Below are 23382 nucleotides of genomic sequence, written 5' to 3'. Positions count from 1 at the left end.
GGCAGCTCATTCCTGACACATACCACCCTCTGCATGAAAACGTTGCTCCTTAGGTCTCTTTTATATCTTTCCCCTCTCACCCTAAACCTATGGCCTCTAGTTCTGGACTCCCCGACCCCAGGGAAAAGACTTTGCCTATTTATCCTATCCATGCCCCTCATAATTTTGTAAACCCCTATAAGGTCACCCCTCAGTCTCCGACGCTCTAGGGAAAACAGCCCCAGCCTGTTCAGCCTCTCCCTGTAGCTCAAATCCTCCGACCCTGGCAACATCCTTGTAAATCTTTTCTGAACCCTTTCAAGTTTCACAACATCCTTCCGATAGAAAGGAGACCAGAATTGCACGCAATATTCCAACAGTGGCCTAACCAATGACCTGTACAACCGCAACATGACCTCCCAACTCCTGTACTCAATACTCTGACCAAGTAAGGAAAGCATACCAGATGCCTTCTTCACTATCCTATCTACTGCGACTCCACTTTCAAGGAGCTATGAACCTGCACTCCAAGGTCTCTTTGTTCAGCAACACTCCCTAGGACCTTACCATTAAGATGTATAAGTCCTGCTAAGATTTGCTTTCCCAAAATGCAGCACAGTCGCCCAGGACTAGGGCACACCATTAGATTGGAAATGGCAAACAATAGTTTCCATAGAAGCATTCCAATCAGAATGTGTTCTTTGCTAATGCACTTAAAAATCCTATCCATATACCAATTTAGTCACTTCAAATGGGCTTCAGTATGGCTTCTGGCACCCACTTGTGTAGAATCAAATCAGTATATGTAAGCTTAAATACCTCTCCTCTGCCAATTTGCCCATGTCTTATTTCCCATGTCACAAAGCCAGTTATGTCACAAATGACATACCACACAATTTTGTTATCTGTAAAAACAGTTCAGTACATTTACTTATTTTGGTAATTCCTTGTTACCTTCTGGCTGATATCAGCTTCTTTCAAAGTTCGAAGCGGGCTCCTTGAAACTTTCAAAATCTTGGAGAAAGAAGAATGGAATTTTAAGTATAAAACATTCTAAGACAGATGGATCAACATGGGTCAGTACCTAATTTGGCTTAAAATTTAAAAGACTAGCTGAAATTTTAAATGGCATCATATTGCTGTTTAGGCCTTTTACACAAAGCAGCTTTCAGTAATTGCAAATCTTTGTGCAGTCTAAATTGGTACAACTGAGAAGACGGCGGATAGTCAGAAGCATCAGTTCAAACTGGAATTGATAATAGGCAAGAGCTCACTTAAAATTGTGTTCCTCTAACCTGCCATAAAAAAAACACTCAGGACAACTTAAAACACTGAAGATATATTGCAGTTTCACAGATGGAGCAAAACGTTGATACATAGTTGTATTTTTTTTTAAAATCTAACAGTGGAAAGATCTATTTCAATACATCAACTGAGAGAACAAGGTGACGAGCAATAGTTAAATGCTGATATATTTTTTTTAAATTTCCAATGAGTTTAGCATTTAAGTTTATATAATTAATCAAATAGGAATATTGGTAACCATATTTAACTATCATATTGAGATACACTTCATACTGGTGCAATATTAGCTGATTTTATTAAACCCTAGTTCTCATTGTAGATGGACAAAGTGAATATATTTAAAAATGTGAATATCAATGAAAACAAAGTAATTCCTTAGAAGACAGCTGAAGCAAACAATCTGACAGGAAAACATGGCATTGTAGCCAATAATAAACCTGCAAGAAAAAAAAAATGTAGATACCATGCTAATTTTGGCTGCAAATGGTCACGTGCCTTAAATGTTAGTTATCAGGATAGGCTAGAAGTGAAACGGAATTCCCAATTGTTCCTAATTTTTTTTCTCCCCTTTTTGAAGTTGGTTGTCTGGTCATCCTCCTAACTAAAATTTTCATTCACATGATTACAATGGGATATGATTAAAATGGCTTTTTAAATATATTTGCATGGTTTCCTTACAGTCACAAATGTTTCGATGGTGATATTCATTTTTATAAAATCGGACATAAAAATGTTTGAAAACTGACAATGATTTCCAGCTAATGACCACAAAATAGGTGGATACTTGATGTCTCTATCACTGAATTAACTTAGATGTCCTTTGTATCCTAGTATTATATAATCAACCTTCTTTTATACAATTAATGGTGCAGTTACAAAGGACATTACATCAACAGATATTTAGAAATATTTTGCATGTTTTTATAGCTATTGATGGACTAGTGATGAATGTTAAATAATCTGTGTTACAAAGCAGTTTTTGCAAATTTGCTGTAGAAATAAAATATTTTTGCTTCTTCCTACTGAGGTGAAAAAGAACAAAATGAAAAAACATTCTTGCACGTTTTAACGAACTGGAATTTTGATCAGCATCACATTGTTTTGTCTGTGCACGCTGAGTTCTGCATGTGACTTGCACTGTTTAAAAGATCTCATCAAAAACTTGTAACACTATCATGTCATTGTGCTCAGGTACAGGTTGACACTTCAATGAGAAAACTGCCTTGAACAAAGATTTTTCAAACCTTCAGATCTTCATATTCAAATAAGAAAAACTATCACAGCTACAATTAAAAACTCAGGGGTTGTTAGATCTTTTGCAGTCATGTTGTGGCCTCTTAACTAGTTTTTACAAACTGAAATAGAGATTTCAATTTGCGAAAACTGCATATTTAATTAAAATTTCAACAACGTGACAAAGAAAACATACCTCAGTAAAAATAACTTAGAAATGCTGAAAAGGAGGTTGATGTTTTCAGTTGGATTCTTTACATGCTGACTGTCATTTGTGAGTAGACAAACAGGAAGAACATACCTTTGTATCCTGCAAAACTTCCAGCACGTTTACCCAATTTCTCTGTCACATCTGCTCTGTCAAGGAGACATTCCACTCCTAAGCATCCAAAATGTCAACCTGTTTTAAACAACATGCTTTTCCCTGTCATCCAGGCAACCCTCCATTGTACCTCCTCCATTCCTCGCTTCACTGCTCTAAACTCTATTCCTGCCTCCCTCCCACCAAATGCAATAAGGAGAGGATCCACCAGTCTCCACATTCAACATATCATCCTCTAACACTTCTGTCAACTCCAACTAGACCTGACCACCAAGAACATCTTCCCCTCCCCACCCCTCCCTGCTTCCCCCAATGAATAGTCCCTTTGTCACTCCTTGGTTCACCCCCCCAGTACCTTCCCCATAATAAGAAAATGTGCAAAACCTGCCAGCACACCAACCCCCCCTCACCTCTATCCAGGGCCCCAAACAGTCCTTCCAGGTGAGATAGAGGTTCACCTGCCTCTCCCCCAACCTGGTTTACTGCATTTGGTGCTCCTAATGTGGTCTTTATAGTGTTAAAAAACACTAACCAGGTTATAGTCCAACAGGTTTGTTTAGAAGCACTGCTTCTTCATCAGGTGGTTCTCTACATTGGTGAGACAAAATGTAAACTAAGGACATTTCTTCGAGCATGTAAGCGGGCCTGCAAGGGCCAGCCTGAGCTCCCAGTCACTACCCATTTCAACTCCCTTTCCCATTCCCTCTTCGACATGTCCATCTTCAGCTTCCTCCATTGCTACAACGAACCACACTGCAAATTGAAAGAACACTACCCTATCTTCCGCCCGTATAGCCTACAGCCTGGAGGACTAAACATTGAGTTCTCCAATTTCAAAAAACATCCCTTTCCAGCACCCCTCCATTCCACTGACCAACCACTCCTTCCAGCTTCCATGCTGATTTAGTCCTCCCATCAAACAACTTGGTCATACCAACTATTTATCATTATTTTCTGACTCCACCCCTGTCCCCACCTACCCCTTTATCTGCAACTCCTCTGACCCCACCTTCATTCCTGAAGGGTTGTATTCAAAGTTGAGTATAACCAACTTCTGATGCTGCCTGGCTTGCTATGTTTTTCCCAGTCTCCAGTTTTGTCTACTTTGGTTTCCAGCATCTGCCATTTTTTCATCTTTGACTGTCACTTGTGATGCACAATTCAGGAATGTAAGCACAGCAAGAATTGCACGTAAAACATAGTGAAGATTTGAATTATTTTTGAATGCATCTTCGGTCATGAAAAGATAATTAATAACCAAATCAAAAACTTACACCTGATTGTCTTCTCTTGCATTTCCCTTCCTGGATTTCAGCACTGAAAAGTAAGAAAAGGATAACTTTAGAACTAATACAAATTCAACACTACTGTGATCTTTTTGAAGTCTCTTCATTTGGTCAAAAAGATTAATTGTGCAGTGGTGAAAATTGGAATTTTATATTTGAACTACTTTGAAAAATTCATGACATCCACAACAGCCAACATTCGAACATTTGGTTTGGCAGACTGATGTGGGAAGTATGGAAAAATACAGTACTTTAAATGAGAATTCATAATATGAACAATTTACATTTCTTTTCAAAGACTGAATATAATGGGAGAGAGAAGGCAACACTTTGTCTTTAGACTTGGACACCAAAACAGTGAGATACAACTAGAAGAAAATATTTAAGTTTAGTAGGGAAGTCCTAATGGCGGTGTTTAACACATCCATAGGAGATGAGCTTCCCAGCAGTCATCTCTTACTATCCCAAAATCTGTAACCTTAAGAGTATAAGAGCAACGGTGTTAAAAAAAAACACAGGAAAATGAGCAAAAACAGTGCAAAATCTGAAAACTAAAATCATCGCAAAGCCTAACCAAAAAAGCAAAATCAATTTTGCTGGTGAACTTCATATATTCATCAAAATGAACTGCACCAGAAATCAATAACTTTTTTTCTACCTTTCCAATGCAAATGGTTAATTCAAATGAACAAAATTGTTCTGCATTTAGCAGCAAGAACATGTAGGTATAGCACTGACCTTGTGCGAACAGCTAGCTTACATACTGCACAGTAGCAGTTCTTTAAACCTAGCCATCTTTTCTCTTCATTATACATTTCCAATAGCTGAATATTAGATTGCTCCAAGATTATGTGCTGAACAATTATTGAAATGCTAATAAATGCTTTAATGCATTAAAATTACAACATGTTTAAAATAAAAATCCAATGAATTTTACAGACAAGATTTCAAGGGAAGTTTGAATATGGCAAAGGTGTAGCCGTTCAGATGAAGTAGATCCAGACAGCATATAGGAGACAGCTAAGGTGTTGGTATCTGTAGATGAAAATATGGACACTAGCAGATGGCCAAACAGACACAGCTTGACTGACAGATTCATTGATCTTAATTTGAAATCTGCACCATACAATCAAATTACAAGGCTGATTATCATCAAATTCAGCATCAGGAAAAGGAATGAAATTGGAGATATGCCATAAACCTTGAGAGGGGTCAGATTTATTCTTTGGTTTGCTCATGTTCAATTGCAAAAACATTCCAATTCATCCATCATAAACCTCAGGGAGGAGCAGACTGACAGATTTGCATTAATTGCAAGATCAAGGTTGATGGTTGTGCAAAGCTACAAATGGGTATAAGTGGTAATGAATCTATACTTGTGAACAGCATTGCCAAAGGATGTTTTACATAAATCAGGATCATTCAAGGGGCCCAGAATTGTACCATGGATTTAACAGAAAATACAGAATGGATTTTAGGAGATATACTGGACAAATTGATAAAGATAAGCTTATCAAGACAACAATGCTGTTGAGATGGACACAAGGAAGAGGTTCCGTATAAGAACATTGTATTGGTCAGGACAAGCGTCACAGCAATCAATAATATTGCACCACTCTCGTGTTGGAAACAACTAGAATATTGTAGTAAAAAGCTCTTTGCGTGCATCAGGATAGAATCACAAGAATACCAAATCACAAGAACAATTTATGTTCTATGAGAAAAGGTGGAGATTGGTTGGCAAGTCTACTTGGATTGGTCAAAAGAAGTTCCCCAAGTCTTTGTTAAGTGCAGGAGGAACACGTCCCACACTCTTTGGTCTAAGGTGCACAAATTTATTACATTTTTCAGTTTGATGCGTTTGTGCCATGACATTGCCTTAATAGATGACCACATAATAAACAAAAGATGTTTGAAACAAGATTTTATTCCAAACCCATTTAAACAGAAATAGTTTGGCAGCAAAATTAGGAACACTAAACAATTGTAAATTTCTTTGAAACTTGGAGTTTGTTCTCATGCATGGCTTTAATTTTGGAGTACTTTCATCCCACAAATGGGAAGAGGTATTTGCATTTGACCAAACACCGCTATATTTAATAATCACAGCACAACAGCATTAAATGAAGAGACCAAGTCCTTAAAAGCACATCTAACCGATTTAGAGTGCACGTGTTGTTCAATAACCAAGGACATTGCTGATTTTCATAAGCAGTACAAATATCTGGTGGTATACTTAAAAGCCCAAAGAAATTACTGGAATAATTATCCTGAACAAAGCATGAGCAATGTTACGAAGTGAATACTGTCCTTAGTGATCAATTCCACTAGCGCAGTGTTCTGCTTGAAAGCAAGTTTAAAAAAAAACTTCATTAAAATTGTATAAGGGTTATGACCTGCCTAGTGAATGTGTGTTAGGACTGTTCTAATGGTTCACTACATCCATGCATGTGGGCTGTTCCAGGTCACAAAAAAGTGATGCAATTGCCTTTGAGTGGACATTGAACCTGTATTATCTAATAATATGATTGAGAGATGGTCTCATCAAAACTTATTCAGTTCTTAGCAGGTGTGATGAGGTGTATATTGACAAGCTTCTTTCCCTGATTGATGAGTCTAGAATCCAGGTCATGATTTCAGAGGAGAAGAAAAATTAGAAAATATGAAGTTCAATCATGGAGCATGTTTAAAACAGAAATGGATAGATTTTTAAAGACTAATGACATCAAGTGACAGAGATATTATGGGAAGTTGGCACTGAAATGCATTGTCTACTATGACCTAATTCACTGGCAAAGTACGCTCCACTCCTGGTCTATTCTCTTATGTATTGCTGACTACAGCAAATTAGCCTAGACAAGCAAAACTCCAAACACTTCAATTCAGTGGACTGGGCAACAATTGCTAAACAATGTGTTAAATATTATAACCAATGACTAATTCAGATCACCGGTTGGGGTTGCAGTGTAGCTTTGTGTATTAGAAGCCACCTATGCTTATACACTTGGACCTGACCCTTGCAAACAGAAATAACTTGTCCATAAATTGCATTTTTTTCAGCTCAGAGACTTTTCAGATAGTGATCCCATGGTGCAATTGCCCTCGCAATCCCTTGACGAGACTCAACTTGCCTGGTTTGATTTTAAAAGGAAAGCTCGTCATTTAACAATTCCCTGGCATACTCAGAATTATAATGCATTGACCAGAGGCGACATGAGAATCAAAACATTCTTCTCATACATTATAATGTGTAGTCCTTTTTGAGATTTGGTCTTCTCATAAACTTGTTAGCAGTAGACATAATGGGCTTCCCAATACGTTAGAAATTCCTTGCCTACACTTGGAGTTAATCTTTCATATAAAATGCCATCATGTTTATTTCTATAATTAGTTTCAATACAAAGTAACTCATTAAGGGTTCTAGATTTATGCTGTATCTAACTCCGAACCAGGCTCAAATTCTGCTACATAAAAAGGAGCACTTTGGAGAGTCAGGAAATAATAGTTATATCCAAATATGATGGACAATGGATCACATTTTAATTCTAAACTTCTAGGTTTTTTACATTTGGCATCCATTTACACTGAAAACAAAAATACTGGCTTCACTGGTTCTTGTCCAAGAAAATATAGAAGTGCACACTTCTTCACCTGTCAAATTGTTCTACAGATATTCCCCACTTTTTCCCAATGGAAATAAATCTTTGGGTTGGACTCTTACTTAGTGCATTTGAATACAAGTGCAGTTGATCCACCAGGTGGAATCAACAAATGTAAACCAACTTTGGAACAAATCCCAGTTGTAACAGATAAGGAGGAGAAAACTGCATGGACAAAGTTCATTTGTTTCCATGACCAGCAAATACAAGAACTTTGCTTATAAGAAAAAAAGAATGGTTAAGTATTGAACCACTTTGGTTTATCTTAAAAGAGCTCAGTGGGTACATGGTTTACTTAAAATGACAGCTAACCAAAAACAAATGCTAATCAACACGAAGAACATACTTAGCCTCTGGAAATACAGGAAAATTTTCATCCATGGTTTAAACCAGGAACTGAAAACCTGCAAGATGAGAAAGAAATAACTCAATAGGATTCAAAAACAATTGTCTCTGAGACTTCTAATTTCAAGTCAGGCAAACTGACTTTGCAGCACAAAGTCATAGATTTGTGTAGCACAGGAATAGACCATTTAGTCCAACTCGTCCGCACCACCCAGATATTCAAATCTGGACCCATTTTCTTGTATTTGGCCCTTATCCCTCTAAACCCTGCATATACCCAACCAGATGACTTTTAAATGCTGCAATTGTACCTCAAGCAACTGTTTCACACATGCACCACCCTCTGCATGAAAAACTTATCCCTTATAATCTTTCCCCTCTAATCTTAAACCCTCTAGTTTTGGACTCCCATCCCAGAAAAACAAAACCCTTGGTTATTCACCCTATCCATGTCCCTCATGATTTTATAGATTTCTATAATGACATCCTCAGCCTCTGACACTCCAGGGAAAATAACCCCAACGCAATCAGTCTCCCCCAGTAGCTCAAACTCTCATATCCTGGCGACACCCTTGTAATTCTTTTCTGAACCCTTTCAAGTTTTACAACATTTTTTCCATAGCAGGAGACCAGAATTGAGCAGTATTCCAAAAGTGGCCTAACCAGTCTTCTGCACAGCCGCAAAATTACCTCCCAATTCCTCTGCTCAATTCACTGACCAATAAAACTAAGCATATCAAACACCTTCACTATCCAGTTTACCTGCAACTCCACTTTCAAGGAACAATGAATTCGCACTGCAAGGTGTCTTTGTTCAGCAATACTCCACAGAGCCTTACCATTAAGCTTGTAAGAACTGCCCTGATGTAGCAGCTCACATTTATAACAGCGATTAAACTCCATCTGCCACTCCTCAAGTATGCTGTACCACCAATTTTAGTGCCATCTACAAACATACTAACTAGACCTCCCATATTCACATCCAAAATTGATACTACGGACAAAAAAGCCATGGACCCAGCACCAATCCTTGCAGCACACTGCTAGTCACAGGCCTCCAGTCTGAAGAGCAACCCTCCACCAACACCCTGGTCTCCTACCTCCGAGCCATATAAAAGTAATGGTAAAAGAGAAAGCAGGTATTAGATCTTAGTCTCACACACACACACACACACACACTCTTTTGTACATGTTTATTCAATTCAGCAAAGACATAGCAACTCCTCACCCTTTACCCAAAGTCTCCTTCAGGTTTCTTTTATTCTTTCACAAGATTGCAAGCTAATTGCCAGTTCCTTGCAGCTTTTGAAAAATCAAAATAAATTACTTCTCCTGGTTCTACTTTATCTATCCAGTTTATTATTTTGAGGAGGTAATTATAATACATTTGTTAAGAATGATTTCCCTTCAAGTAGGCATGTTGATTCTGCTTGATTTTATCATGCGTTTCTAAATACTTTATTATAGATTAACATTTTCACACAATGACAGGACGTTAATCTAACTGGCCTATCGTGACCCATTTGTGTTTCTTCTTCCTTTTTTGAATTTAGATGTTTAGACATTGGAAAACTGCCTATCACCACAGGCTCCAAGATTCTTGAAAGATTTGAGCCCGTGCACCTACCATCTCAGTAGCTACATTCTTGAAAATCAGTGGACAAAACCCATCAGGTCCAAGGATTTATCAGCTTTTGGCTTTAAGGTTACCCAATATTTTTTAAAAATGGTGTTTACTACCTCCCCATCTTTGCCAGTGATTAGTTAGTATTTTTGGAATACTATTCTTGTGCTCATCCAAACAAATGCAAAGTATTTGCCCAGTCTCATTTTTTAAGAGTCTTCCATTCACTTTGGCCTCTCACATCCCTTTTAGTGTTTGTAAAATGGTCTATCTTTTTATATTACTTGTTAGTTTTCCTGGTTTATTTTCTTCCTTTTCTTTGGTCGTCTTTACTGGCTTTTAAAACTTTCCAAGTCCTCAGATTTAAAATATGAGCAAAAATTTGTGTTTTTTATTTAATTCATTCATGAGATGCAAGGTGGCTCACCAGCATTTATTGCCCAAGCCTTGTTGTCCTAGAGAAAGTGGTGGCAAGCTGCCTTCTTGACTCATGTTGATTCATGGGTTGACCCACAATGTCATTAGGGAGAGAATTCCAGGATTTTAATCTTACAACAGTGAATGCACGATTACATATTTCCAAATCAGGGCTATGAATAGCTTATAGGGGAATTTGCAGGTTGTGGTGGTGATAATGCCATGCGTCCGGTGCCTTTCACTTTCTAGATGAAATTGGTCATGGGTTTGGAATGTGCTGTCTGAGGAACTTTGAATTTTTGCACTGCATCTTGTAGATAGTACATATTGCTGCTACTGAGGGTGGTGGAGGGAGCTGATGTCTTTCCGATCAAGCAGACTACTTTGTCCGACACGTCAAGCTTCTTGAGTGTTCTTGAAGCTGCAGCCATCCACACAAGTGTGAAGTATTCCATCACACTCCTGACATGTGCCAAGTAGATGATGGATAGGCTTTGGGGAGTCAAGAGGAGAGTTTCTTGCCTCTGACCTGCTCTTGTAACCACTGCATTTATGTGGAGACTCCAAAAATGAATGCCATTCAGGGCAGGACTTGTACACTTAATGGTCCTGGGAGTGCTGCTGAACAAAGAGATCTTGGAGTGCAGGTTCATAGTTCCTTGACAGTGAATGTCATTCAGTGTTGGTAATACCATTGAATGTCATGGGCCAGTAGTTTGATTATTTATTATTGGTGATAATCACTAACATTTGTGTCAGGCAAATGTTATTCACGACTTGTCAGCACAAACCTGGATATTGTCCAGATTGCGTTGCACTTGAACATGCACTGCTTCAGTGTCCGAGTTGTCACATATGGCGCTGAACACTGGTGCTGTCAGCAGCAAACATCCCCACTTCTGACCTTATGAAGGGAAGGTCATTGATGAAATAGCGAAGATAGTTGGGCCTAAGACACTATCCAGAGAAACTCCTGCAGACCATTCTGGAACCAAGATGACTGACCACCTACCACTGCCATCTTTCTACATTCCAGATACGACTAAGCAGCTTGCCCTTGATACCCATTTATTCCAGTTTTACTAGGGTTCCTTGATAACACACTTTGTTAAGCAGAGTTTTGATGTCAAGGATCACGTCCGGAATTCAGCTCTTTTGTCCATGTTTGAATCAAAGCTGTAATGAGGTCAGGAGCCGAGTGGCCCTAGCCGAATCCAAGATAAGCATCACAGAGCAGGTGCTGCTTGATAGCAATGATGACATCTTCCATCACTTTCCAGCTGATTGAGTGCAGAATGACAGGGTAGTAACTGGCCAGGTTGAATTAGTCTTCCTTTTTAGGTACAGAACATACCTGTGCAATTTTTCACATTATTAGGTAGATGCCAGTGTTGTAACAGTACTAGAAGAGCTTAGCGAAGGGAACAGCAAGTTCTGGATCAGAAGTCTTCAGTACAATTTCCATAATGTTAAGGGACCATTGTCTTTACTGTATCCAGTGCCTCCAACTGTTTGGGGCTGCACAGTGGCTCAGTGGTTAGAACCCTCTATTTCACAGAACCAGGGACCCAGGCTCAATTCCAGCCTTGGACAACTATCTGTGTGGAGTTTGCATTCTCCCAGTGTCTGCGTAGGTTTCCTCTCACAGTTCAAAGATGTGCAGGTTAGGTGAATTGGCCAAGCTTAATTGCTGTAGTGTTCAGGGATGTGGAGGTTAGATGCATTAGTCAATGGTAAATGTAGAGTAATAGGATATAGGAATGGGTCTGGGTGGGTTACTCTTCGGAGTCTGGACTTATTGGGCCAAAATAGCCTGTTTCCACACTGTAGAGATTCTGATTCTTGATATCAAGGATAATTAATTGAATTGGCTGAAGAAGAGTATCACGAACACTGGAGATGGCAAAAGAGGCCACAATGGATCATCCACTCAGCACTTCTTGCTAAAGGTTGGTGCAAAAGATAAGGCTGAAGTATTCACAGCAATATGTAGAGGATGGGAGTATTTGCAGGGCATCCTCTTTTTGTCATCATTTGTTTAATTGTCCTCCACCATCCACGATTGGATGTGCTAGGATTGCAGTGCTTCTAACTGATCCATTGGCTGTGGCATCACTTAGTTCTGTTTATCATTGGATGCTTGCTGTTTAGCACACAAGTAGCCCTGTTTCATAGTTTCACCAGGTCATCCCTCATTTTTTAGGAATACCTAATGCTACTCCTGGCATGCTTTCCTGCATTCTCCTTTGTGCTAGGGCTAATCCTTTGGCTTGATGGGAATGGTTGGGGAGGGGGGCAGTGGAGGATGTCAGACCACAAGTTTACAGATTGTGCTAGGATACAATGCTGCTGCTATTAATAATGCACAGGGCCTCATGGATGCTCAGTCTGGAAGTGCTAGAACTATTCGAAGTCTGGCCCATTTAGCACAGTGATAGTACCATACAACACAATGGAGGGTAGTTTCAATGCAAAGGTGAGACCTTGTCTCCACAAGGACTGTGCGTACCAATACCTCTTACCAATACTGTCTGGGACAGATGCAACGGCAGCCAGAAGATTGGTAAGTGTGTTTCTCCCTCATTGGTTACCTCACCATTTGCCCACTCAACCTAAGACGCAACCAACTCGACCAGTAGTGCTGCTGCCAAGCCAATTCTGGTGACTAAAATCTCCCACATATATTACATTTTGCACCCTTGCTACAGTGGTTCCTTGATGTTTTCAATATGAAGCAGTACTGACTCATCAGCAGCGGGATGATTATACATATTGTCCATATTTAATCTGAAAACATGAGACTTCATGGGTTCTGTAGTCAATGTTGAGGGTTCCTAGGGCCACTCAACTGTATACCATTGCACTGTCTGGGACATGGTCATACTCACGGAGTCATTCCTTACAGACAATGTCAGGCTATTGCTTGACTAACCTGTGAGACAGCTCTCCCAATTTTGGCACTAGCCTCCAAATGTTAGTAAGGACGACTTTGGTGGGCCAACAGGGCTGTTTTGGTGTCTCGGTCAATATCAGGTGATCCATCTGGTTTTATTTCATTAAGACTTTGTCGCAATTGGTACAACAGAATGGCTTGCTACGTCATTTCAAAGGGCAACTGAGAGTCATACGTGGACCAATCCAGGTGAGGAAGTCAGATTTCCTTCTCTGAAGGACATAAATGAACCAGATATGGTTTTTCCCAACAAATGATTTCTGGTCAAGAATAGAGATTTTCTTTAATTTTCCACCATTTAGTGGCAAAATTTGAATCCAAGTCCCCAGAACATTACTTGGGTTAATAGTCTAATAATACCACTAGGCCATCACTTCCCCACTCTTGGCTATCTTGATACTAGTTAATCTCTTTCTAGAGTTCATCTTCTTAATTAGGATTTACATTTGCTGTGAGCCATGAACTAACTTCTTAAATGTTTTCCCATTGTTCCTCAACATTCTCCTAAACTCCTTTTCCAGTCCACTACAGCCAGCATGGTCCCCATTCTTTTATAATTGCACTTATTTACAGTTAGCAAAGTTTGTCATTTTCTTATCCTAAATTCAATTATGATATGGTCATTGCTTCTGAGGGGATCTTTTACTTAGACTATTTGTTAAAGTTGCCTCATTGTAGGTTCAGATCTAAAATAGCTGATTGCTCTGATTGACAACTGTCTCGAATAATGTATGAATTATTTCTTGTGACCAACTTTTCCAATTTCATTTACCCAATCTACATAAGAATCAAAAGTCATCTACAATGTACTGCCATTTCTACATACATATTCTTATCAAATCATTATTAAATTAATTTTCTATTCTACCAAGCAGCTACTGTTGGGGAGTCTATAAACTATTCCCAAAAGCATCTTCTTTCCCTATTTTTGCCTCCAAGCATACGGATCCTCTGTCTCTCTAATCCAAAAGCATTATTTGCGATCATACTTATTCCATCTCACACCAAACTATCTCATTATTCTTTCCTTCCAGCCCACTACTCTTCTGAAAGGTCGCTAACCTTGAATATTTAGTTTCAAGTTTTGAACTCCTTGTAACAATGTCTCCACAATGGCTAGAAGATCATATCCATTAACCTCTATTTGTGCTATTAATTCATTTATATCATTCCAAATACTATGCACATTATAAATCAAGACAACACAGCTTTGTTAAAATTGCTAAGTTCCACTTATTAAAATCGCGTGCAAAAACGGGGACAACACATATCAGCAAAGCGAGAGTTTAACATTCACTTATTCATTAACAATATTTAAGTTGGTGGATCGGACAAGCAGGCTGCTTTGTCCTGATGGGTCTAAGGTTGAATTTTATCGGATCAGCACTCATCCAGGCAAGAAAAAAAAAGCATTGCATCACACTGAGCTGTTCCTTGTATAGGCTGGGTACAGACAGGAAAGTTAAGCAGTGAATTAAGTACCACAAAAATCCTATCCTGTGACCTATTCTTTAGCCACATGATTTATATGGATGATCCAGTTCATTTTTGGTCGGTGTTAACGCTCAGAGATGTTGACAGTGGAGGACTCAGCAATAGTCATGTCATTATACATCAAAAGGCGTTAGGTAGACCGACTTGCTGGAGATGGTCCTTATCTAGCACAAGTACTATTCGCCACTCACTTTTTTTTTAAAACTTCGGGGCGTAGTCACTGTAACAACATAGAAAAACAAACCAAGTCTGACAAACAGCAATCCCTCTGCAATTTGTAAGTGGAGGGATGGGGGTAGGAGAGGTTTACAGAGTGAAAGTCTACACACATTAAAAGGACAAGCATCAGAAGCTAGACGCTGCAGCAAAAGAAGTTTGTGTGAGGGAAAGCAACTTAACACTCTCCCCCACCGCCCCTGACACAACGCACTCCCAGCTGGAATGGTTTCCAAACCTCCTCGCACCCCCAAACTAGAAAACCAAGCTGCGCCGGAAAAAAAAACAAAACAAGCAAACAGACATTTTATGCGCCTTTTGTGCAGAAGCACGAAAGGCCAACCGCCCAACGGACGGACAACAAACAACGGCTAGGAAGTACGATTAACACCACGTTAATGACAAATCCATTCCTTACCGAGGGGGGAAAAAAAAGAGGGTTGTCCGAACGAACGGTCAATCTGAAACTTCCCCTTCCCCGGGAAAACAAACTCCCACCGCCGACCAATCGGCGCGCGGCCCTTCAGCCCGAGAGAATTTTAAATTCAACCGCCTTGACGTGCGGGAGATGCTGCGCATGCGCATTAACGGTGCTTTGTGGGGGGGGGAACACACCCGCCCGCTCTCCCTCCCTCCCTCCCTCATAACGTTTGGTGGGGTGGTAAAAAAAAGTTGCTTCCTTCGGCGGTCTTTTCAACCTCTTGAAGTCAACGGAGAGGAAAAAAAAATACTCAATAACTTCTGAGGACGCTATGTGGAGTCCGCCTTGTGGGGAAAAGGAAAACCTAGCAACGGATTCACGGGAGGAAAGTGACGTCAACGGACTAGGCGGGACTAAGTTTAAATTTTCAGGCGGCGATTTGTCTCCACATCAATCTATATATCCCTGTACATTTTTGCAGAAATATTCTAGCGGGAGGCGGACGGCAGTAATGAGTAAAGGTAATGTGTGTTTTATTGACGTGGAGGCCTGTGAAACATTTATGGGGCATAGGTAACAGTCGCGACGGTGAGCCAGTCAATGCTACCTTAGAGACAAAAAAAACTGCAGATGCTGGTATCTAAGGTAGACAGGTTGGGAGGCTGGAAGAACACAGCAACCCAGGCAGCAACAGGAGGTGGAGAAGTCCATGCCCTAGAGAATAAGTTTTTATAAATGGCAGGTCATAGCTTCTGAGGGACATTAATGATCGCAAGTAATAGATACTGGGTGGTCATTGAATATGATGCGGGGGGGGGTTTAGTGTGTCTGTGTATTGGTGAGCATAACGTTTGTCAGTGTTGGGGGTTTTGGTGACCACTGAGTATAGGTCACGGTGGGGCATTACTGACTAGATTAGATTCCCTACAATGTGGAAACAGGCCCTTCGGCCCAACAGGTCCACACCGACCCTCCAAAGATTAACCCACCCAGACCCATTTCCCTCTGAGAGGAGAAAGTGAGGACTGCAGATGCTGGAGATCGGAGCTGAAAATGTGTTGCTGGAAAAGCACAGCATCCAAGGAGCAGGAGAATTGACGTTTCGGGCATGAGTCCTTCTTCAGGCTTGTGCCTGAAATGTTGATTCTCCTGCTCCTTGGATGCTGCCTGACCTGCTGTGCTTTTCCAACAACACATTTTCAGCCTATTTCCCTCTGACTAACCTATGGGCAATTTAGCATAGCCAATTCACCTGACCTGCACATCTTTGGACTGTGGGAGGAAACCAGAGCACCCGGAGGAAACCCATGCAGACACGGGGAGAATGTGCAAACTCCACACAGACAGTTGCCTAAGGCTGGCATCAAACCTGGGATCCTGGTGCTGTGAGGTAGCAGTGCTAACCACTGAGCCACCGTGCTGCCCCAGAGGTAGCTTTGTGTGAGAATATTTAATGAGTAGATCTTTTCTGATTGACTTGTTCAGAGTTTTTTTTTCACTGTGCCACCAGACCCCCTGTACAGCATTAATGAGTATAGGTAATGTTGTGATTACTGTCACTGGTAGGGTATTAGTAACCAGAGATGATAGGTATTAGCAAGAGTGCTGTTTGTTTCTTTTTCTTTTATTCAATTTCCACCACCAGAAAGAAAAGAAACACCCAAGTGGCCAGTGACAAACAGTGCCCTTCACATCAAAGGGCAATGCTCAGAGTGCTGTTTATTAACTGAATTTAATGGCTAACAAGGTCATTGAAATGCTAATGGAGATATACAAATTAGAGGAATATGGCCTGAGTATTGAGGAATGTTGATTGAGTGCTGATTGTCTACCATATTTTTACAGGCAAACAGGAGCCAGGCAGCGTCAGGAGGTGGAGAAATCAATGTTTTGGGTGTAATCTTTCTTCTGGATTGGGGTGGGTATAAAGGGAGCTGTGGGTAAAGGGGGTGGGGCTGCAGGGTGGTAAGATGTTCACACGTAGAGGATATGACCCGATTGGTTGATGGAAGGGAGGGGGAGGGAGGGAGAGTTTTTGAAATTGGAGAACTCGATGTTGCGTCCTTCGGACTGTAGATTGCCCAGGTGCAAGATGAGGTATTGTTTGTGGCGATGGAGGAGGTCAAGGATGGTCATGTCAGAAAGAGTTGGAAAGGGAATTAAAATGGGTGGTGATTGGGAGTTAGCACAGCCCCTACGAGCCTGGCTGAGATGCTCGGCGAAACATACCCTTGGTTTATATTTGGTCTTCTCGATGTCGAGAAGACCACGCCAAGAGCTGTTTTATATTAAACTAGGTTGGAGGAGAGGCATGTAAACCTCTGTCTAGATTATAGTAGTGCTGGAAAAGCACAGCTGGTCAGGCAGCATCCGAGGAGCAGGAAAATCTACGTTTTGGGCAAAAGCTGCCCCTCCCCTCAACTCAGTAAAATCTCCCAAATGCCGCATTAATCTTTTTAGAATCACATGTTAGGTTCCCAGCACCTTCTCTAATTGACAATGATTTGAGGGGCAATTTTTTTTTCCCTGGTGCGATACACTAGGTACTTGCCTGGTTTGTCACCTTGCTCATACAACCTTTGTTTTGCAAAAGTAGGATCCTTTGCTGTCTGTGTGAGCACTGAATTAAATGCAGACCGCAGCGCCGTAATCCTCTAGCTTGGCTAACAAGGGCCTGTCAAAGTAGGCCTTCTCGGCTGCCTTCAACTGTGCTTTGAGAAGATGTTGCTGCTTGCCCTTCTGCCACTTCCTACTGGCAAAGTTGGACATAAGTAACCCCCAGCGTAGGCTTTGGCAGTTTCCCAAAGGATGGACGGGTGACCAATCGAGCCTGAATTAATGTGTAGGAACACCTTAAATTCTTTAGAGATACTCTACAATTGTATTGTCTTTAAGGATAAAGATTCACCAGTGCCTCAGGCCCTTAAGGCCCTATAGTGTCCTTAATCCTAACCAACAAGTACACTGGAGCGTGATTAGAGATGGTAATATTACCAATCGTACAAGATGCCACCAAGTCCAGGGTTGCCATGGGGGTCATAAAAAAAAATCAATCCTGGTGTGACTTCTGTGTAGATTGAAAAAACGTAAAATGCCTGCTTGCAGGATTCGGATGCCTCCAGACGTCCACCAACCCTAACTCCACTCACCGATCCACTAATTGTTTAGTTTATACAGAGGATGTCAGGGGTCTTTGGGCAATCTGTCTACTGTGGGATTCGTGAGACAGTTAAATCTCCCCCAATGATGATATGCTGACACTCGAGACTGATCAATTTAGAGAATATATCTACCAGAAACTTGACAAGATAGGCTAGAGGGCAATAAACATTTAAAACACCATATTCTTCAAAGCTTTGAGGATTACAAACCTCCCGTGTGTGTCATTAACTTAAATGGGAGATTCCTCCTAACCAATATAGCCACTCCCCTACTTCTGGTATTAAAAGATGAAAAGTAAACCCAATCAAAGCCATTCTGCTGTAGTTTCAAATGTTCCCTATCATCCAAATGTGTCTCCTGTAATAAATTCATATCCACCTTTTCCTTTCTAAGACTCGAGAGTACCTTTTTTCTCTTAATTGGTGAGTGACTCCCCTGGATGTTCCAGGTACACCATTTCATCAAGTCATTAGCCGTAACCTTCTGCAGGAACATTTGAATTCCAAAGAGGAGGAACTCGAATCACAAATCGTGAGCCTTAGTGTCGCAAGATCCATTCAATGTAAAAACTACATAAACTAAAGCCAGTACAGTTAACAAAGCTATCAAAAGCTATATACAACAAGAACCAAAATCAAATCAACATATAAAACGTCAATGGTGCTGAAGAGGGAAACTCACCCCCTGCCAAAAGGGGACATCTACACATCCCAAAATCCAGCTTCCCATTCTGCTGCCAATACAGCAGCCAGGGCATTTAAATATCTGAACTGGGCATAAGCTGCTTGTAAGTAGGCATGTAGCCATCCCAACCATTTTCTCTCCGAGCTAGAGCCGCACCACAAGCATAAGCAGTAAAGAAAGAAAATGTACCATGGAATAACAATGTGAACAAAGACATCTTTGAAAAAAAGTCAGTTCCTCACCCATCCTTTGGTATAACTTAACGTAGAAATTGAAAGTAAACATCCCAAATGCCCCCGAGTATAGTTTAGACCAGATTATCGCCAATTTAATTTAAAAAAAGGCCCCAACCAGACTTCCTCTTTTCTTTTTAAAGAAAAGAGACATACCCAAGCAACACTATTATTTGTACACATTAAATTGTTCACCTTAAGTTAATTTGTCCACAAAGTGTCTTGCTTTCTCCGACATGTCAAAGAGATGTATAGATCCATTCAAGGTGGTACGAAACACCGTCAGATACCTCAAAGAGTACTCAATCCCAAGCTCCTTCAGTCTTTTCTTGATGCCATCATAGGATTTTCTTTTCTGGATTACTGTTGCTGCGAAGTTCTGGAAGAACATGATCTTTGAGCCCTTGTAAACTTGGGCCTTTGGATCCTTCCCCTGGATTCTGGAAGCTTCCACGATTCTCTTATCATCTCAATAGTGATGAAGCTGCACCAAGATAGGACGAGGACACTGGTCCAGACCTGACCTCCGTGCCGTGAACCCTCTCAATCTTCAAGCTTCCCATTCCAGCCTCCAAGTTAAGGGATTTCAGCAACCAGTCCTCAATAAATTCCACTGGTCGCTCACCTTCCTTATCCTCCAACGGACCAACAATCCAAAGATTTTTTTTTCTCGTGCCCTTGTTCTTGAGGTCATCAACCTGGACAGCAAATTATGGGCCTACATTTCCAGGGCCTGGATCCTACCCTTGGAGGAATCGGTATCAGCTTCCACCACTGTGACTCTGCATTCTTCCTCATCCGTCCTTTTCTCGAGGTCTCCCAGCTGCTTGTTCATGCATCTGCAGCATGATGGAGATCAGGGCCAGCTTCTCCATCTGCTTACCCAACATCTGGCGAGATTTCGCTAGCTCCATTACCAGGACTGGTAGGAAATCGAGCCCGAGGATCCTCCAAGATTGGGCTGCGGGCCTGGCCTTGGATGTGCCTGCTCCCTCCTTCAGCGTCCCTGGATGGCGAAAACTGAGGTAAGTTGATCTTTAACAGTTTCCTGGGACTCCATGACCTCTCCAGAGTCCTAGGATATTGCGTGATCCAGATAGGGTGGGTTAGGACTTCATCCCGCTTGCAATGTGACACGGAGATCTGCAGCATGATCTTTCTACATCGCAATTCTTGGATCCCCTCCCCCACTGCCAATTTTAATTTGTTGCCACTCCCTTTCCAACATGACCATTCTTAGCTTCCTCCATTGCCACAATGAATCAGACCACAAATTGGAGGAACAATACCTCCTCATCTTCCACCTGGGCAGGCTACAGCCTGAAGAGCTCAACATAGAGTTCTCTAATTTCAAATAAACTCCCTTCTCAGCCCCTTGCCCTCCCTTCTATTCATCTCATTGACCTTTCTTTCCAGCCACCAACCGATTTCATTCCTCCCATCGACCAAACAGGTCATACCTCCTATGTTCATGTATCCCTACCTCAGCAAAACCACTGCCTCACCCCCACCTCCAAATCTGCAGCTCCCCTTACACCTGAAACATTGACTTCTCCAACTCCTGATGATACTTGACTTGCTGTTCTTCCAGTGTTCTGCTTGTGTCCCTTGGATTCCAGCATCGGCAGTTCTTTTCTGTCTCTGTAAGAAGATGTGAGCTGTGGAGGTGCAACTGGTTACAGGTGTAACAGTTACAATGAAAGATTTAAGTTCTGAGGAAGAGTCACCGGACGCGAAACATTAACTCTGATTTCTCTCCTCAGGTGCTGCCAGATCTGCTGAGCTTTTCCAGCAACTTTTGTTTTTGTTTGGAATGGAAGATTTAGGGATTGACAAGTGGTTTACTTGTCTTGTAGGTTGCCAGCATAAATAGATACAATCAAATTTTAATGGAAGATTTAATGATTTGTATATTATGGAGATTTATCAGTTATGAAAGGGGTATTAGTTAGAAGTGGTAATGTCCTTAGCTCTGATCGAGGAGTTTGGGTTCAAGTCCCACCTGCTCCAGAGGTTTGTAATAACATCTCTGAACAGGGCGATCAGAAAATAAGGTGTATTAGTTGAAGGGTTTTGTAATGCTGTGGTAATGAACATACCTCTGGGTAAGAAGATGTAGGTTCGAGTCTAATCTGGTTCAGAGGTGTGTCATAGATCATGGAGATGTACTGCATGGAAACAGATCCTTCGGTCCAACTTGTCTTTGCCAACCAGTTGTCCGAACCTAATCTAGTCCCATTTGTCAGCACTTGGCCCATATCCCTCTAAACCTTTCCTATTCATAGACCCATTCAGTTGCCTTTTAAATTCTGTAATTGTACCAGCCTCCAACACTTCCTCTGACATCTCATTCTAAACATGCACCACTCTCGCATCCTAAACCTAAGACCTCTAGTTCTGGACTCCCCCACCCCAGGGAAAAGACCTTGTCTACTTAGCATATCCGTGCCCCTCATGATTTTATAAAGCACCTATGGGGTCACCCCTCAGCCTCCCTCCAAAAAAAACAGCCCCAGCCTATTCAGTCTCTCCCTATAGCTCAAATCTTCCAGCCCTTGAAACATCCTTGTAAATCTTTTCTGCCCCTTTCAAGTTTCACAGCATCCTCCTGATAGGAAGGAGACCAGAATTACACACAATATTCCAAAAGTGGCCTAACCAATGTCCTGTACAACCGCAACATGACTTCCAATACTCAATGCTCTGACCAATAAAGGAAAGCGTACCAAATGCAGCCTTCACTATCCTATCTACCTGCAACTCTACTTTCAAGGAACTATGAACCTGCACTCCAAGGTCTCTTTGTTCAGCAACACTCCCTTGGACCTTAGCATTAAATGTATAGGTCCTGCTCTGATTTGCTTTACCAAACTGCAGCACTGCTCATTTATCTAAATTAAACTCCACCTACCACTCCTCAGTCCATTGGCCCAATTGATCAAGATTCTGTTGTAATCTGAGGTAACCTTCTTTGTTGTCCACTGCATCTCCATTTCTGGTGTCATCTGCAAACTTACTAACTATACCTCCGATGTTCACATCCAAATAATTTATGCAAATGTCAAAAAGTAGTGGGTCACTGGTCACAGGCCTCCAGTCTGCAAAACAACCCTCCACCACCACCTTCTGTCTTCTACTTCAAGCCAGTTCTATATCCATATGGCTAGTTCTCCTTGTATTCCATGAGACTTAACCTTGTTAACTAGATCACATCCACCAGTCTGCCCTCATCTTCTTTGTTAACATAGAGTCATAGAGATGTACAGCATGGAAACAGACCCTTCGGTCCAACCTGTCCATGCTGACCAGATATCCCAACCCAATCTAGTCCCACCTGCCAACACCCGGTCCATATCCCTCCAAACCCTTCCTACTCATATACCCATCCAAATGCTTCTTAAATGTTGTAACTGTACCAGCCTTCACCACATCCTCTGGCAGCTCATTCCATATATGTACCACCATCTGCGTGAAAAAGTTGCCTCTGAGGTTTCTTTTATATCTTTCCCCTCTCGCCCGAAACCTATGCCCTCTCGAGTTCTGGACTCCCCGACCCCAGGGAAAAGACTTTGTCTATTTAACCTATCCACGCCCCTCATAATTTTGTAAACCTCTATAAGGTCACCCCTCAGCCTCTGACGCTCCAGGGAAAACAGCCCCAGCCTGTTCACCCTCTCCCTGTAGCTCAAACCCTCCAACCCTGGCAACCTCCTTGTAAATCTTTTCTGAACCCTTTCAAGTTTCACGACATCTTTCCGATAGGAAGGAAACCAGAATTGAGTCATTCAGTTGAGAACATGGTTGGCATGGATCAGTTGGACCGAAGGGTCTGTTTCCATGCTGTTTGAATTTGTGACTGTCTAATTTGTGACTGCACGCAATATTCCAACAGTGGCCTAACCAATATCCTGTACAGCCGCAACATGACCTCTCAACTCCTGTACTCAATACTCTGACCAATAAAGGAAAGCATACCAAATGCCTTCTTCATTATCCTATCTACCTGCAAATACACTTTCAAGGAGCTATGAACCTGCATTCCAAGGTCA

The 23382-nt window shown here is 41.3% G+C and overlaps 2 protein-coding genes across 10 annotated transcripts in view; one reads left to right on the top strand and one right to left on the bottom strand.

Moving 5' to 3' along the window:
* knl1 (kinetochore scaffold 1) overlaps positions 1-15634 on the bottom strand; it is a 128052-nt gene extending 112418 nt beyond the window's left edge. For 4 of the 7 annotated variants that reach the window (XM_072569309.1, XM_072569312.1, XM_072569311.1 and 1 more), the window contains exons 1-4: positions 15252-15633; positions 8131-8188; positions 4114-4156; positions 934-993 (exon numbers count right to left, since the gene is read on the bottom strand). In XM_072569309.1, coding sequence (XP_072425410.1) covers positions 934-993; positions 4114-4156; positions 8131-8165 — 138 coding nt within the window. In that variant the 5' untranslated portion in view covers positions 8166-8188; positions 15252-15633. Of the gene's footprint in view, positions 1-933; positions 994-4113; positions 4157-8130; positions 8189-15251 lie in introns of all 7 variants that reach the window. The other 3 variants (XM_072569310.1, XM_072569314.1, XM_072569315.1) reach the window with 2 other exon arrangements.
* LOC140476539 (small kinetochore-associated protein-like) overlaps positions 15442-23382 on the top strand; it is a 30084-nt gene continuing 22143 nt past the window's right edge. The window contains exons 1-2 of one of the 3 annotated variants that reach the window (XM_072569319.1): positions 15668-15775; positions 17100-17172. Coding sequence is in view for 2 of the 3 variants with exons in the window: in XM_072569318.1 (XP_072425419.1) it covers positions 15586-15775 (190 nt within the window). In the remaining variant the exon portion in view is untranslated. Of the gene's footprint in view, positions 15776-17099; positions 17173-23382 lie in introns of all 3 variants that reach the window. The other 2 variants (XM_072569318.1, XM_072569317.1) reach the window with 2 other exon arrangements.

Source organism: Chiloscyllium punctatum, chromosome 4 (genome assembly GCF_047496795.1).
Source record: "Chiloscyllium punctatum isolate Juve2018m chromosome 4, sChiPun1.3, whole genome shotgun sequence".
Classification (NCBI taxonomy): domain Eukaryota; kingdom Metazoa; phylum Chordata; class Chondrichthyes; order Orectolobiformes; family Hemiscylliidae; genus Chiloscyllium; species Chiloscyllium punctatum.
The sequence above is the reverse complement of the archived record's forward strand: the minus strand, read 5'-3'. Positions and strand labels throughout refer to the sequence as shown.